Source organism: Bufo bufo, chromosome 1 (assembly GCF_905171765.1).
Source record: "Bufo bufo chromosome 1, aBufBuf1.1, whole genome shotgun sequence".
NCBI lineage: Eukaryota > Metazoa > Chordata > Amphibia > Anura > Bufonidae > Bufo > Bufo bufo.
The window spans coordinates 444,486,998-444,505,446 of record NC_053389.1 but is presented as its reverse complement, the minus strand read 5'-3'; the positions used below and the strand labels follow the sequence as shown (position 1 = coordinate 444,505,446).

General features: G+C 42.8%; 1 protein-coding gene across 2 annotated transcripts in view; it reads right to left on the bottom strand.

Moving 5' to 3' along the window:
* Positions 1 to 18,119, bottom strand: part of CHST11 (carbohydrate sulfotransferase 11) — a 232,941-nt gene extending 214,822 nt beyond the window's left edge. Inside the window, exon 1 of one of the 2 annotated variants that reach the window (XM_040408012.1) lies at positions 17,725 to 18,119. In XM_040408012.1, the coding sequence (XP_040263946.1) occupies positions 17,725 to 17,842 (118 nt within the window). In that variant the 5' untranslated portion in view covers positions 17,843 to 18,119. The remainder of the gene's footprint in view (positions 1 to 17,724) is intronic. The other variant, XM_040408020.1, reaches the window with a different exon arrangement.
* Between the last annotated feature and the right edge of the window lie 330 nt (positions 18,120 to 18,449).

Below are 18,449 nucleotides of genomic sequence, written 5' to 3'. Positions count from 1 at the left end.
GATTCTAAAAATGACAGATGAAACTCGAAAAATTTGAATATTGTGCACAGTTCATTTATTTCAGTAATGAAACTTAAAAGGTGAAACTAACATATGAGACTCATTACCTGCAAAGCGAGATATTTCAAGCCTTTATTTGGTATAATTTGGATGATTATGGCTTACAGCTTATGAAACCCCAACGTCACAATCTCAGGTCCCCTTTGCTCAGGGGATATGGATTATTAGCTGACTAGAGGGTGACACTTTGAGCCTAGAATATTGAACCTTTTCACAAAATTCTAATTTTAAGCTGCATTAATGCAATTCCTTTTAATTTGCATTACTGAAATAAATGGACTTTTGCACAATATTCACATTTTTCGAGTTTCACCTGTATACACACCCAGGGGGGAAGGTTGTAAAATCCGCAGCCTTATCAATTCTTTCAGCAGATGTTTATTACTCATGCCATGCATAGGGTGAAATCTGTGGCAACTCCACGACAAAATGCGCATGTACTGTAACAAAGGCCAATGTTGATTAGTTGCGAAACACATCAAAATCCGCATGGAAAATCCTCATCAGATACAATCCCATGGGCATGCAGCCTGATGCACTAGATTCAGTTATCTCCTACTGTATCTGAATCATCTTTTACAGTTTCTCCTGGTTTAACTGATTACAGTTCCCCTTTTATTTCAACGACATAGACATGTTTTTTTCCAGCATTTTTTGCGAAGAGAAATAAATTAGACAAAGAATTAGAAGTAAGTACACTCGCTGATACGGAAAACGTTTCCCACTAACAAAGTATTTTACTAGTAGGAGTCATTACCCTTGACCAGCACCATTAAATAGGACACATTACAATTAAATTAAATGACCTAAGACTATGTTATAGGACACTAAATAACTGCAGCATGGATGGCTTTCAGTTAACAGAAAGGCTGGACATAGGCTGAAGAACACATGTATAATATTCTTAATATTAGATACCTAAATTATAAAATAAAAATGACAAATTTAACCTGTGATGCAGGAATAAGATTGAATAATCTCATTTGATGATGCTCTGAGCATATTCATCTAAGCATCTCTATCTGCTTATTTACACAGCACAAAGCCAACTTGTCACCTGCCGTACAATCTACATGACACTGGAGGAGCTGAGCAGAATGAGCACAGTCCTGTGCAAAGACAACCAGGGTAAACTTAAACACATTATTTATTAAAATCCCTGCTCTTTCTATGTTTAGGAGTCCTGTGGGTGGTCCTACTTAAAAGGAACCTGTCATCAGGATTGATATGAGAGAAGATTAAATATTCTTACTGTGTATCCTCCAACCATTCCTAAACTCTCTTTGTCTATGCGCAAAAGTATTGTATTCACATTAAAAAAAAACTTTGAAAAATGTCTCTGATGTCACCAGGCGTCACCTCCCTGCTATCACGCCCATCTCATTCTCCAAGACCCCCTCTGCCTCTCACACACCTCCCCTTTGTTTCAAGACGTCAGCACCGGCCAAGCGAAAATGTTGTGCCTGAGCAAAAGATCGGGCATAAAATGTTTTTTTGTCCTGCCAAATCCTGGCATATTTGCCAGGTAGCGTCCGGATCTCTGCCAGATTATAGTCAATAGCACTGGTGGGTATTGGGGTAACATCCAGCTATGCTGGATGCGGAGAGCTTCGGCAGGCTGTTCTCTACCGGAACAGACTGCTGGACACCGGGATCATAGATGTGAAGGAGGCCTAAGACGTTCAGGCTGGCTTGTTCCACTAGCAGCCAGACAGCACCCACCTGTCACGCAGGACCAACTAAACCATAGGGCAAAAGGTGCACTTGCACCAGGACCCCTGGCAGCGGCACCACTTTCAATAGTACCCACATTCTTAAGAAGCGGCTACAGTTGAAAACTATGCTTGAAACATCAGCTCAGTTCCTTACATCAGCTTCTTGCAGGACGGTACATATAGAAAAAAATGATCATTACTTTTTACAGTCACTCAGCATTTACTCTGTGTAAATGTTGGCCATAATCTGTGGCAGGCACCAGCTCTAACCTATTAGATGCTTCCTTACTCCGAGGCAGTGGTAGTACCTGGGACCAGCACTTCCTCCTCTGCTCCCCAAAGCTCTGTTCACGTCGAAGGCTCCCTAAAAGTTTCTTTTGAAGAGGACTTCAGAATTTAGTGACCCACACACTACTTTCATCAGACCAGTTAAGACCCTTCCATGTGTTAGTGGGTACATGTATAGGAAGTGTGAGAACGTGTATGCAATGTAATGTATGTTTGCCAAATGTCTATTTTATTTTATTTTTTTAGTAGGACTTATGGGGATCCAAACTGTAAAGGGGCTTGTTAATTTATGGAGGTCTTTCTGGAAAAGTGCGCAGGACTTAAATGTGTATGAACCCTGTGTATGGATTGTTTATGTAGGCGAGAAAACGTGTGTAGAGTGTATGTGAATGCGTATGGTGTCTTTCCAGGTGTGTCCTAGAGAGAATGCAGGTGTGCATGAAGTGATGTATGGAGCATGTCTAAGAAGTGTGTTTTATTTATACAGAGTGTGTGTACTCGTGTGACAATCAGATTTATGGAGTACATAAAGGTGTGTATGAAGGCATGCTTGGAATGTATGGAGGTAAGTGGAGCCTATGTAGGTGGGCAGAGCTCTATGTAAAATGGAGGTGTGTGATTGTACGCGTGGAGTATATGTTGATGGTGATGGGAATGCATGCAGATGTGTGGCGCGTTTTATGGAATATATGCAGGTGTTTGAAATAGTAGCAGGATTATATGGGTTCTGTATAACGGTATTTGTAGTCAACACGTGCATGCTCAGCTGACTGCCACTAGGTGATTTTGGCATGGTAGGTGTCACGCAATTACCTATTCCACGTCTATAACACTGGCCATTGTGGATTAGGGGAGTGAAAAGAAAGCTTGTCACATAACTAACTCCCTGTCATGCCAATCTCTGCAGTAGGTCAAAGGCGTCCGACACCACAATGCACTGATAGCAAAGTGCTACCTGTGTGTGATCACTTAGAGCATTCATTTCCTGTGTGGGGAGCACACACTGGGCATTAATGCTCCGTAGGGAGTATAAAAGAGGCAATGTGGGGCCAAAAAGAGGGCACTACTAAGTGTATCTTTTGCCCAAAGGGGCCACGATTAATGTATGGTGCACAAACAGGGCTACTTTTACCGTGCTGGGCACCAACACCATCTCGGTCACTACTATTGTTTGGGGCACAACCTATCTGGCACAAGTGTATCAACACTTAAAACTTCCAATTTAAAAAACATTCTTACTCTGTGGCATTTTCTCCACTCCTGCCTAAAAACTTTTGCACAGCACTATGTACATATACATATCTTATGTGCATTGTACTATATATATATATATATATATATATATATATATATCACACAGTCAAGTCACGTTATTATGACCTCCAGCTAATGTCCGGCCGTGTAACAGCTGTGTGCAGCACGAGCAGCTAGGGGGCATCCATAGCTCAAACACAACGATGGAGGTGGTCCCACAGATGTTCAATTGGGTTAAAGTCTGGTGAATTAGGGGGCCAGGGTAGTACTTGGAAGTCTTGATCCTGCACTTCTGACGAATGTCTGACATTTCTACCCAGGGATTACAATCAGCCTGTATGGGTGTAGCTGATCTCCAATGATGGATTCATTCCTATATCGGTTGAGAGTGCCTTCCACATGGATGAGTGGGCCCAGAGATTACACGAAAACCTTCCCTAGACCATAACACTGCCACCACCAGCTTCTTTCAGCAATGGTTGCAGGGTTTTTGTTCTCTGATGTTTCTCGCCTGACGCGCCAGCGTCCATACAATTTGATGAAGCCGAAAACGTGACTCATTGGAGAAGGCAACCCTTTGCCAATCAGAAGTTCAATTCCGATACTGACTTAAAAATGAAAGCCTTTTCTGCCGATGCAACTTCGTTAGCAGAGGAGCAGTGACCATCCCTCTGTTTCAGAGACTCATATCCAGTAGGATTGACTTCACAGTTTTTTTAGACACATGTCTGATAGCCCCCTGGATCGTTTTGGCGGTGACCTGCTCCACTGTAGCGTGTCTGCTACAGTGTCCGTCCTCGCACACCTTAGTAACTGACGTTCACCTCTGACATCAAGGGCACGTGGTACTCCAGTTTCCACATCACTTATCCACAATGGTGCCAGTTGTCCTCTCACGATACACTTTGACCAGAGCAGCACGCGCACAGTTCACAAACTGCACAGTTTCAGAAATACTGCCACCCTTGGCCCGAAAGCCAATTATGAGCCCTTTTTGCAACTCTGATTAATCCGGGACTTCCTTCATATCTATCTATATTTAAATATATACACTGATTTTTACAAGTAAAATTTAATGAAATAAAGACAGCAGTAAAAGGAAGTCTAAGGGACCACCCCTACATGGGGCTTCCTGTATCACTGTAGTAGGGGTCTTTTGTTCATTTTAACAAATCCAATATACTCTTAAAGAGATGCCACAATTAGAACATTTATTAAATAAAAAGAGATAAAATGGACTTGCATTTTGATGAATTTGACAATGACTAAATCTTCCTAAGGCCTCATGCACACGACTGTATGTATTCTGCCGTCTGCAAAAAAACTGATCCGCAAAAAATACAGATGACGTCCGTGCGCATTCCGTATTTTGCGGAACGGAACAGCTGGCCCCTAATAGAACAGTACTATCCTTGTCCGTAATGCGTAATTTATATTTTTATTTTCCGTTTTTATTCTATTTTTGCAATTTCATCACAGTGACATCCATGGCTGATATGGTTAGTGAGCAGGTTTATAGAAACTCCAGCCTCGGTGACTCCTCACGCCTCCTTCTTATGAATTCTCACACATTCATACTTGATTTCCATAATCAGCACCTCTTATTTCACCCCACCACCACTTTCTAATGCTCATCATCTCGGTAACAGTGTGGCCTTCTTTTTATGCAGAAAATACAATAGGCTACCTCGGCCCCTATTGAGAAACATGCATGGTGGTGATTAATCCGCCCCTGCCAAAAAGGGGGTTGTATAACATTAACCCTTGTCAAAGAGGCAGCTGTACAGTCATCTATTCCAACTGCCTACTGCCACGCATCCAATGGGGACAGTTCTGCTTTGTAAATTTAACTGTTTAGTTCCCTGGCGTAAGACAGGAAAATAGTGAGGTTTGTTAAAGGGTTCTGAACTTCTTCTTTCTTGCAGAGGACTTCCGCCCATAATGTAATATTGGTCATAAACCAGAAGTTAGAACAGTAGCCACAGTTTGGGAATGGTGTTACCAAATACTGACATTGCTTCATTTGGTTGCAGCAGCAAGTGCTGGCCGTCTCTTTTCAACTGGCTGCTGAGAAATAGATTTTTCTTGTACAATTACTGTATGAAGTGTAATACAAAGCAGAGCAATCCTTCGCGATGGAGACAGGGAAACTGGCTTAGGCTACTTTCACATTAGCGTTTTCAATTCCGCTATTGAGGTCCGTCATAGGATCTCAATAGCTGAAGAAAACGCTTCAGTTTTGTCCCCATTCATTGTCAATGGGGACAAAACTGAACTGAACGAAACTGAGTTGCGTCCCCATCGTGGACAGATTAACGCAGCGTTTTTCTGTCCGCGATGTGGTGCGAGCAAGACGGATCTGTCCTGGCACACAATGTAAGTCAATGGGGACGAATCTGTTTTCTCTGACACAATGGAAAACAGATCCGTCCCCCATTGACTTTCAGTGGTGTTCATGACAGATCCGTCTTGGCTATAGAAGACATAATACAACCGGATCCGTTCATAACAAATGCATACGGTTGTATTACGGTAAAGGAAGCGTTTTTTTGCAGATCCATGACGGATCCGCAAAAAACGCTAATGTGAAAGTAGTCTAAGTTGCCTATAACAACCAATCAGATTCCACCTTTCAGAGCCCCTTTGGAACATGAAAGGTGAAGTCTGATTGGTTGCTATGGGCAACTAAGCCAGTTTCCCTTTACACCAGTTTCGATAAATCTCGCCCAACATATGTGGACCTTTTGCTAATGTGGTATTGGGCCCACTACCAAAACAGCTGAGATGCAGAGGGTCCCTCTGCCGATTTCAACCTACATCTTTGCGGCCACTAGTAGGAATAATGGCTATTAAGAGGTGGCTGCTGAAAGAGTCAGAGAATGCCAGAGAAGAGTCCAGCTTATTCATGAGACCCCCTCTTCCTCCCCACCTGCTGATGATTGACCGTTTTCTCCTAGGGATCACTGGCAGATGAGTGGGAGAGAGGGGGAACTCATGAATGAGCCAGGCTCCTCTCTGGTGGCCACAGGCACATGCTGCCAGCATCAAAATGCATTGGGAGACCACCTAGCACAAGTGACAAACCATTACTTTACGCTGCCCTGAATGAGGGTAGCATGATAGATAGATAGATAGATAGATAGATAGATAGATAGATATACATAGAGAGGAGATAGATAGATAGATAGATAGATATACATAGAGAGGAGATAGATAGATAGATAGATAGATAGATAGATAGATAGATAGATAGATAGATAGATACAGTGGGGGAAATAATTATTTGACCCCTCACTGATTTTGTAAGTTTGTCCAATGACAAAGAAATGAAAAGTCTCAGAACAGTATCATTTCAATGGTAGGTTTATTGTAACAGTGGCAGATAGCACATCAAAAGGAAAATCGAAAAAATAACTTTAAATAAAAGATAGCAACTGATTTGCATTTCATTGAGTGAAATAAGTATTTGAACCCCTACCAACCATTAAGAGTTCTGGCTCCCACAGAGTGGTTAGACACTTCTACTCAATTAGTCACCCTCATTAAGGACACCTGTCTTAACTAGTCACCTGTATAAAAGACACCTGTCCACAGAATCAATCAATCAAGCAGACTCCAAACTCTCCAACATGGGAAAGACCAAAGAGCTGTCCAAGGATGTCAGAGACAAAATTGTAGACCTGCACAAGGCTGGAATGGGCTACAAAACCATTAGCAAGAAGCTGGGAGAGAAGGTGACAACTGTTGGTGCGATTGTTCGAAAATGGAAGGAGCACAAAATGACCATCAATCGACCTCGCTCTGGGGCTCCACGCAAGATCTCACCTCGTGGGGTGTCAATGGTTCTGAGAAAGGTGAAAAAGCATCCTAGAACTACACGGGAGGAGTTAGTTAATGACCTCAAATTAGCAGGGACCACAGTCACCAAGAAAACCATTGGAAACACATTACACCGCAATGGATTAAAATCCTGCAGGGCTCGCAAGGTCCCCCTGCTCAGGAAGGCACATGTGCAGGCCCGTCTGAAGTTTGCCAATGAACACCTGAATGATTCAGAGAGTGACTGGGAGAAGGTGCTGTGGTCTGATGAGACCAAAATAGAGCTCTTTGGCATTAACTCAACTCGCTGTGTTTGGAGGAAGAAAAATGCTGCCTATGACCCCCAAAACACCGTCCCCACCGTCAAGCATGGGGGTGGAAACATTTTGCTTTGGGGGTGTTTTTCTGCTAAGGGCACAGGACAACTTATTCGCATAAACGGGAAAATGGACGGAGCCATGTATCGTGAAATCCTGAGCGACAACCTCCTTCCCTCTGCCAGGAAACTGAAAATGGGTCGTGGATGGGTGTTCCAGCACGACAATGACCCAAAACATACAGCAAAGGCAACAAAGGAGTGGCTCAAGAAGAAGCACATTAAGGTCATGGAGTGGCCTAGTCAGTCTCCGGACCTTAATCCAATCGAAAACCTATGGAGGGAGCTCAAGCTCAGAGTTGCACAGAGACAGCCTCGAAACCTTAGGGATTTAGAGATGATCTGCAAAGAGGAGTGGACCAACATTCCTCCTAAAATGTGCGCAAACTTGGTCATCAATTACAAGAAACGTTTGACCTCTGTGCTTGCAAACAAGGGTTTTTCCACCAAGTATTAAGTCTTTTTTTGTTAGAGGGTTCAAATACTTATTTCACTCAATGAAATGCAAATCAGTTGCTATCTTTTATTTAAAGTTATTTTTTCGATTTTCCTTTTGATGTGCTATCTGCCACTGTTACAATAAACCTACCATTGAAATGATACTGTTCTGAGACTTTTCATTTCTTTGTCATTGGACAAACTTACAAAATCAGTGAGGGGTCAAATAATTATTTCCCCCACTGTAGATAGATAGATAGATATGTCGATTGGTATAAGAGTGATAGATAGATAGATAGATAGATAGATAGATAGATAGATAGATAGATAGATAGGTTGATTGGTTGGTATAAGAGTGATAGATAGATAGATAGATAGATAGATAGATAGATAACATTTAAATCCTGGAAAGTAAGAATTTAACATAACCAATCATGATAAATATATTACATTATACTTAAGACCACAGCTTCTCGTTTTTTCTCTTAGGTCCTCACTTACCCGAAGGTTATGGTTCAAAGTCCATGCCAACAGTAATCTGCGTCAGCACTTTCTTATAGCAATAGACTAATATTAGCAACACATAAATGACTAAAAGAGACATATGAAGATATCAGAATAAAATGTAGAGATGTATTACACACACTAATGTGCCGTACTGTAATCACTAGGAAACATCTGTACGGATTGTCTGCTTCAGCAAAATGCAGAGATGAATCAGACTGAGCGCTCATCAGACCAGAGAATAGAATTTCATAAGAAATGGTATAGCTTCTTCATTCGCTGACTGATCGCTGAAGAGCGGCCATGCCGTCATACAGGCTCGGACTGGCCCACATGGGTACAGGTGAATCCCCCGGTGGGCCCCTGAGCTAGGTGAGCCCCTAGTCTCCCACCCCCTGCACAAGTAGCCCATCACACAGTAGACGTACTGCACTACATATATATATATATTCAATGTACAGCTCCTCAACCAGCCTATGTTCACATAAAAAACCTGATAGATTATTTATTATATTTGGATGTATCTGTATGGTGGGCCCCCAAAATAAATTTTACTGGTGGTCCCTATGTACCCCAGTCCGACACTGCCGTCATATGTAGATTATACATATTATTCATATGCCCACATACGCTGCAGTGCTGTACAGAGAACGCCATGAAATATAAACACTGTAAGCATGAGGACGGAAACCTGCTGCAAGGAATGGCTTCACCTGTATCAGGGTATGTGTACCATGCCCTATAAAAGCTGAAACAGTGATTGTGCCCCTTCAATACCCATGTGCCAATCAGGGCTGCATGAAAATATGTCATCTTAGGCTACTTTCACACTTGCGGCAGATTGATCCGGCAAAACGTATGCCAACTGATTGCATTTGAAGACTGATCAGGATCCTGATCCGTCTCACAAATGCATTGCAAGAATGGATCCGTCTGTCCGTTCGTCATACGGACGGATCCGGCATTCTGGTATTTTGAATGCCGGATCCGGCACTAATACATTCCTATGGAAAAAAAATGCCTTCAGGCAAGTCTTCAGGTTTTTTGGCCGGAGATAAAACCGTAGCATGCTGCAGTATTATCTCCGTCCTGATCAGTCAAAAAGACTGAACTGAAGACATCCTGATGCATCCTGAACAGATTCCTCTCCATTCAGAATGCATGGGGATGAAACTGATCTGTTCTTTTCTGGTATAGAGCCCCTAGGACGGAACTCAGCGCCGGAAAAGAAAAACGCAAGTGTGAAAGTACCCATAGGCTGCCGTTCTGTTAAAGTTGCAACATAAAAAATATTCTACAGTTTTCAAACCAGAAACTGGATCTGAATACTTTTATCATTGGATGTAATTAAGAAGCTGGCTTGGTCACTGAATTATTTAATAAAATGTATCTGTAAAGTGTCATCTGCTGTTTGTTCTTTTCCTTATGTCTCTGTCTACCTGAGACGGATGCACATATTCCGTTCTATCCTTCTATTGCCTCTAGCCCTATCTTCTGTTTGAAGCTGTGAGTTACAGGAAGAGAGCTACAGTAGAAAGCCCATGGCCCCCTGAGAGGGGCACCGGTGCAGCAGCTGTAATAGGGAGAACTGCAGCAGAAGGGACATGCCCCAAAAATGTGATAGACGGAGAGTTGTAGCAGAAAGGACGTGCCCCCTGAGCTGTGAAAGGGGCAGAGGTGCAGCAGCTGTAATAGGGAGAACTGCAGCAGAAGGGACATGCCTCCAAAAATGTGATAGATGGAGAGTTTTAGCAGAAAGGACGTGCCTCCTGAGCTGTGAAAGGGGCAGAGGTGCAGCAGCTGTAATAGGGAGAACTGCAGCAGAAGGGACATGCCCCAAAAATGTGATAGACGGAGAGTTTTAGCAGAAAGGACGTGCCTCCTGAGCTGTGAAAGGGGCAGAGGTGCAGCAGCTGTAATAGGGAGAACTGCAGCAGAAGGGACATGCCCCCAAAAATGTGATAGACGGAGAGTTTTAGCAGAAAGGACGTGCCTCCTGAGCTGTGAAAGGGGCAGAGGTGCAGCAGCTGTAATAGGGAGAACTGCAGCAGAAGGGACATGCCCCCAAAAATGTGATAGACGGAGAGTTTTAGCAGAAAGGACGTGCCTCCTGAGCTGTGAAAGGGGCAGAGGTGCAGCAGCTGTAATAGGGAGAACTGCAGCAGAAGGGACATGCCCCCAAAAATGTGATAGATGGAGAGTTTTAGCAGAAAGGACGTGCCCCCTGAGTTGCCAACTTGAAATGAATCTAGCAGAACAATTGCAGCAATGAATGGGGAGATCTCTGGATCCATGTGAGGTACCGAGCTGGTTCTAGCTTTGTTATAAAGATACTGTCATGTACTATATGATTTGTATTTTTTACATTAATCATAGGATAACCCCATTAAAGGAAGTTTTCCACTGACAGGAACCCTCTCCTATCTGGAGAACATATGAGGCAGCCACTGCGTCCAAGTGGAGCCGTACATGGGGCTCTCTCCCTATTCAAGTCCACAGCTTATATCTGATCATAAGCCATATTTCAAGAACATTTTTAACGTAGAAAAAAAAAAAAGATTTTGCTTATTCCCTAAACAATTTGAGTCAAACTGGTACATTAACGGGGTTTCCTAGTACTAAGTAGACTAAAGAAATCCTCAAAATCACAGCTGATCGGTGGGGGTGCCGAGTGGTAGACCCCCACCTTTATTGAGGTTAGGTCATCAATATTGAAGTCCTAGAAGGCCCCTTTAACTCTTACTTATGTCCATTTTCTACACATAACTGTACTATAATATAGTGGGACTGTTTGTGAACCACCATTGAGAGAAGGCTGCCAGTCTAAAGGCACTGTAACTTCAGTAAATGTATAACTTTTGCCAAATAATATTGCTCTTCAGCTGCTCCCAATGGAAATACATGGAAGCCACGAGCTGCCAATGCATCCCTTTGAAGTGTGCTCATGTGTCACGGCAGTACGCTTGAATTCACCCCACGGTTAGCATGTTCATTACAGGCTTCTGAGACTAATCCTGATGGGAACAAATGGCTCTACAACCCTGCTCTGGGCATTTTCATGTCCAATCTGCTAAATCGACTATCTTTAAGGAGTAGTAATGGAGTCTTCTGCAAATCACTCAGCACCAACAAGAAGCGTGATCTCAGATTACTGTGCTAGACACTCCAAGTGCAACGCAGTACTCCATGGTGCACAGAGGACACAGCCTGCATATCTACATATATTGCTGGTAGAGTCACGGCTCAGTAAGGATGGATTCGTATTTATAGCACTACCTACCTGCAAAAGGCTACTTTCACATCTGCTGGATCCGTCATGGGTTCGGCAAAAACGCATCGGGTATATAATACGACCGTCTGCATCCGTTCAGAACAGATCCAGTTGTATTATATCTCAAATGAACAAGACGGCTCCGTCACTAAATTTATTGTAAGTCAATAGGTTGCCGATCCAGTTTTTTTTCATCACCGTCTTGATCATTATCCCAGGACGCACTCAGAAACGCTGCTCGCAGCGCTTTTGTGTGCGTCATGGGAACGCAATGAAATGGAACGCAATGTATTCTGGTGCTTATGACGGATCTCAATACCGGAAAGGAAAATGCTGACGTAAAAGTAGCCTAAATAATGTTTTGAGAAATATTATTATTATTATTAATAATATAAACTAATATATGTATATATTGACATATCTAGATAATATCTATATAAACATCACATTCTGATGTTAGATCCTGATGATTATACAGAGATGAGCGGCCCTCACTCTCTCATTGAAAAGATGTTCTTCAGGATCTGTGTCCCAACTGCTGCGAAACAGTCTAAAATACCATTTTATAGCAATCAATCTTAGGCTACTTTCACACTTGCGTTTTTTCCTGATCCGGCAGGGTTCAACAAAAACGCTTTTGTTTCTGATAATACATCCATTATGAACGGAACCAGTTGTATTATTTTTAAAATAGCCATAACGGATCTGTCTTGAACATCACTGAAAGTCAATGGGGGACGGATCAGTGTTGAACATCAATGAAAGTCAATGGGGGACGGATCCGTTTTCTATTGTGTCCAAGAAAAGGAATCCAGTCCAATTGACTTGCATTGTGGGTCATGCCAGGTCAGTTTTGCTTCGCATCTCATGCCGCACAGAAAACCACAGAAAGCTGCGGTTTGCTCTCCGGTATGGGAACGCAACCAAACAGAACGGAATGCATTTTGGAGCATTCCGTTGTTTTCAGTTACGTTTTGTCCCCATTGACAATGAATAGGGACAAAACGGAAGCGTTTTTCTCCGATATTGAGATCCTATGACAGATAAACGCAAGTATGAAAGTGGCCTTAGAGAGGAAGCTCTGCCCTAATCTTCAGAAAGAGCTTCTGCAGCATTTGAGTACCGTATGTGTGTATTATAAAGTATAATATTCATGATTGTATATCATAAGAATATTAGGAGTCAACTTAGAGCACTGTGTCCTGAATACATACACCCAGCATGTAGCCTAGGACTCAATAGGGATGTGCCCCAGCATAAAGGGTGAGTACAAAATCATTGAGGTCCAACCCCCTGGGAATGCCATGCCACCTATGAATAGAGCGGCAGGTTGCACATGTCTGCTGCCAGTCCATTCATTCTCTATGCAAGTGTCCAAGATGAGCACTGTACTTGGCTATCTCCAGTAGTCTTATAATCATTGAGGATCCTAGTGGTCCGCCACCCCACATATAAGATACTTATTCCCTATCCTTGGCACAAACCCTCTACATATAGTCATAGAAAGGCTGGCAAGACCTTTGGGGGCAATCATTTTTTATCACTGCATTATAGTAATTTGGGGATAAAAATAATTTTTTTACTTGGTCTTCATTAAAAATGTTTCCTCCACAGCTTTTACCTTCAGTGCAGGCTACTACTTCTTAGGGTACTTTCACACTTGCGGCAGGACGGATCCGACAGGCTGTTCACCATGTCGGATCCGTCCTTCCGCTATTTCGCCGTGCCGCCGGACCGCCGCTCCGTCCCCATTGACTATAATCACCATGGTAAAAGATCATGTGACGTACCATGTGATGATCGGAGTGACGTCATCACAGGTCCTTGAACTATAATTAATGCTCACCACAGGTCCTTCAACAAAGGAGACACAAGGAGATGCCGGGCTACGCGAGCAAGTGGATTAAGGTGAGTTAAATTTTTTAATTTTTTTTTAACCCCTCCAGTGCTATTTTACTTTGCATTCTGTATTCAGAATGCTATTATTTTCCCTTATAACCATGTTATAAGGGAAAATAATAATGATCGGGTCTCCATCCCGATCGTCTCCTAGCAACCGTGCGTGAAAATCGCACCGCATCCGCACTTGCTTGCTGATGCTTGCGATTTTCACGCAACCCCATTCACTTCTATGGGGCCTGCGTTGCGTGAAAAACGCAGAATATAGAACATGCTGCGATTTTCACGCAACGCATAAGTGATGCGTGAAAATCACCGCTCATGTGAACAGCCCCATAGAAATGAATGGGTCGGTATTCAGTGCGGGTGCAATGCGTTCACCTCCCGCATCGCATCCGCGCGGAATACTCGCTCGTGTGAAAGGGGCCTTAGGGTACTTTCACACTAGCGTTAGTGTGATCCGGCAGGCAGTCTGAAAAATGCCTGATCAGTCAGAAAAATGCATTGCAATACCGGATCCGTTTTTCCGGTGTCACCCGGCAAACGGATCCGGTATTTATTTATTTTTCACATTTTTAAAGGTCTGTGCATGCGCAGACCGGAAGGACGGATCCAGCATTAATACATTCCTATGGAAAAATAAATGCCGGCATTCAGGCAAATGTTCAGTTTTTTGGGCTGGAGATAAAACCGTAGCATGCTGCGGTATTAGGCTACTTTCACACTTGCGGCAGTGTGATCCGGTGGGCAGTTCCGTCGTCGGAACTGCTCACCGGATCCGCCGATTTTGATGTGACTAAAAGCATTTGTGAGACGGATCCGGATGCGGATCTGTCTCACAAATGCATTGCAAGAACGGATCCGTCTCTCCGCTTGTCATGCGGACAGACGGATCCGTCTTGTATTTTCTTTCACATTTTTACCAGTCTGCGCATGCGCAGGCCGGAAGGACGGATCCGGCATTCCGGTATTTTGAATGCCGGATCCGGCACTAATACATTCCTATGGGGAAAAATGCCGGATCCGGCATTCAGGCAAGTCTTCAGTTTTTTTCACCGGAGATAAAACCGTAGCATGCTGCGGTTTTATCTTTGGCCTGATCAGTCAAAAAGACTGACCTGAAGACATCCTGATGCAACCTGAACGGATTACTCTCCATTCAGAATGCATTAGGATAAAACTGATCAGTTATTTTCCGGTATAGAGCCCCTAGGACGGAACTCTATGCCGGAAAAGAAAAACGCTAGTGTGAAAGTACCCTTATCTCCGTACTGAAAAGTCAAAAAGACTGAACTGAAGACATCCTGATGCATCCTGAACGGATTTCTCTCCACTCAGAATGCATTAGGATAAAACTGATCAGTTCTTTTCCGGTATTGAGCCCCTAGGACGGAACTCAGCGCCGGAAAAGAAAAACGCAAGTGTGAAAGTACCCTAAGAGGTTTGATAACAATTTAGCTAGAACGAGTTGAGCTGTTAGGAAAGTACAGATAAGGGTTACAGATGGAACTGTCGGAGCAGCTCTCTGATGGATGCACCGTGAATGGGAGAAGCAACAGCCTGCAGATACTGTGGAGGAAAAACTGTTACATTCTTTTTTGGAAAAGACCAATTGAAAAAATGAGGTTTATCCCAAAATAAGTAGAATGCAATAAAAAAAAAGTGTTAGGTATATGCTTATCATTTACCAGTACATTATTCTGAAGATACATTAAAATAACTTTGTAATAATGAAACTTTAGGGATGATAAAAGAAAAAAATTTAATAAATACCATTGAAAAGATCATTTGGAAATTTGGAAGACATGAAGTAGAAATGTCTATTTATCTGTCTATCTATAAGATGTCACAAACTATCTGTTGTCTTAATATGTACCTAATATCTATCTACCTACAGGATGTCTCTATCTATCATCTATCCATCCTCTAAATATGTACCTAATAACTATCTACCTACAGGATATTACGCTCTATATCTCACATCTGTCTATATCTATCCATTCATCTAATATCTATCTATCTACATAAAAAAAGGGGAAGGCAGCACTCCAAAAATCGTGAAGACAATGGGTGGTTTATTAACCCATGTGACAGCAACATTTCAGCTCTGTCTATGGAGTCTTTGGCTTGACAAATGCTCTATAGAGAGAACTGAAACATTGCTGTCACATGGGTTAATAAAAAACCCATTTTTGGAGTGCTGCCCTGCCCTTTTTTCAATGTATCCAGCAAGACCTTGGTCGCCGGTCTTTTGAAGGAATTTGCACTGCCGTTTGTGTGCTGCTCTTTACTTTTTTTGTTTTATCTATCCATTTATTTATCTATCTATCTATCTTACATCTTATCTATCATCTAAATAAGTACCTGATAACTACTTCCAGGATGTAACAATCTATCTCACATCTATGTATCTATCTCATCTATCTACAGGTGAAACTCAAAAAATTAGAATATTGTGCAAAGTTAATTTATTTCAGTAATGCAACTTAAAAGATAAAACTGACATATGAGACAGACTCATTACATGCAAAGCGAGATATTTCAAGCCTTTATTTGGTATAATTTGGATGATTATGGCTTACAGCTTATGAAACCCCAACGTCACAATCTCAGGTCCCCTTTGCTCAGGGGGTATGGATTATTAACTGACTAGAGTGTGACACTTTGAGCCTAGAATATTGAACCTTTTCACAAAATTCTAATTTTAATTTGCATTACTGAAATAAACAGACTTTTGCACGATAGTCTAATTTTTCGAGTTTCACCTGTATATTATCTATCTATCTATCTATCTATCTATCTATCTCATATCTATATATCTATCTATCGGATGTCACTATTTGTCATCTAAACATCTACCTACATGATGTCACAATCTACCTTCTATCTATTATCTATGTATTATCCCTATCATGCAATCACTGTATCTAACATCTATCTTATATCCATTATATCTAGATAATATCTATCTATGCATTTCAAACAACCGTTAGACACGTAAGGCTAGGTTAACATCTGTGGCAGAGGTTCCAACAGGAGCTCCCATTGCAGATTTTGGGGGGGGAAATAACGCTCTATTTTTTTGGGCCGGCAAAATACTGGAATCCCAACCAGATACCTGACGGACTCCTTTATAGTCAATGGGATCTGTACCGTATCTGGCTGTTCCTATACCAGAACACAAAAACAGAATTTTGCTGGAGATACCGTCAATTGTGAACCTCAACCATACACAAACCATGGGGTCACTTTACTAGATCTTTACTAAAACCTTCCCGGCAATAAACTGTCAGAACTCTTTAGGCAATAGACTAGGAACTGGTGAAGGCACAAAGGATACAAATTTAAAGGGGGAACATTAAACCGTTTACATGAGTCCAGACATTACCAGACAATTAGAGTACATTGTGCAGCACTTACGCTTCTCTATTAGCCAGCACAAGGCAATCGGAGGCACTGGGAACGCAATTGGCTTCCCATAGTGACACGGTTATCATGAAGCTTAATTAATAAGAATGGAGGCATCAGAGATCACACCACAAATGACATAAATCCAGAATTAACCCTTAAAGTAATACAAACCAGTGTAATGCTTTCCACTGAAGAAACACAAGAAATGGGACCTAGGCATAAAAAGTCTCCCAGAAATTCCCAGCACGTGACAACAACTATTTCTTGCCGTAAACTTTTGCGCACTTTACGGTGTTGCAGAATGTTTTACACCTATGTGGCACGATGACTTAGAAAGTTTGGCCACCTAGGCGAGACAATACTACAAATGTCTCAAGCTGCCATCATGTCCTGGGCACAAGTATAGGAGCCATATTTAAAGACTGTACAGTGTGAAAATGGAAAATTGTTTGTAATTCAGCGCCAGGCTGTATGCCAGCAGAGGGCAGATGGTAAAGTGATCAAAGATGAGGCAAGTGAATAATAATTGTCATAAGAGGTAACAGCAGAACATCACAAAATGTCAGAAGTCATTGGCACACCCAGTACATATGAGGGTGCCCATAGACATCACATGAACTCTCAGTGCCAAGTGCTGAAAATGACAGCCTGGCAGGGAACAGATGGGCACGGGGTGGTGCCACTCTTACCTGGGTGCAACATACTTTGGAAATAAAAGATGACCAGGACGAAAGATCCTAAGCAAGTGACCAGCACCATCCTGCAGATGCGGTTCATCCTCATCACCTCCATGAGCGCCTGCTTCATAGCGATGCCCTGCCTGCGCCTCGCCTCCGATAGGGTGTGGATGTCGCCCTGAGGGATTGCTGGAAGGGTACCTGGGGGTACTGGATGGGTATTTACATATGAAAGGCTGCGGGCACTGGCTGCTATAGGCGACCCCGATCAGACATGGGCTGGCAGTATAGGCAGATGCTCCTGCATCACTGGATCAGTCCCGTGTGCTGCGGTGTCTGGTGCTCCAGGGGTGCCCGGTATGTCTGCATGAAGATAACGAGAGCAGCTGCCAGGCAGTCTGTACACCGGCCGGAGCTGCTCTGACAGCGACGAATGGATGAGGCGAGCCTGGCGCCGGGCACCACATCTGGCTCCTCCTTCTTTTGTTTGCTGCTAGTAAAATCGAGCTTCAGCACCGCCACCTGCTGTCCGGTAGGTGTAACTACACGTCAGTATTCAGTCTGCACTCAGTGGGCACAGCAGTCATCGAGCAACTGGCAACAACATGACATTTGAAATCTAAAGCATCCTTTTAAATCTTTACTGAGTCTTTTATAAACCACAGACCTTTCCAGCGCAGCCTGCCATGTCTCCAGAATCTTGCCCTTCACTCTCTCTGCTTTTATGCACTAGTGAC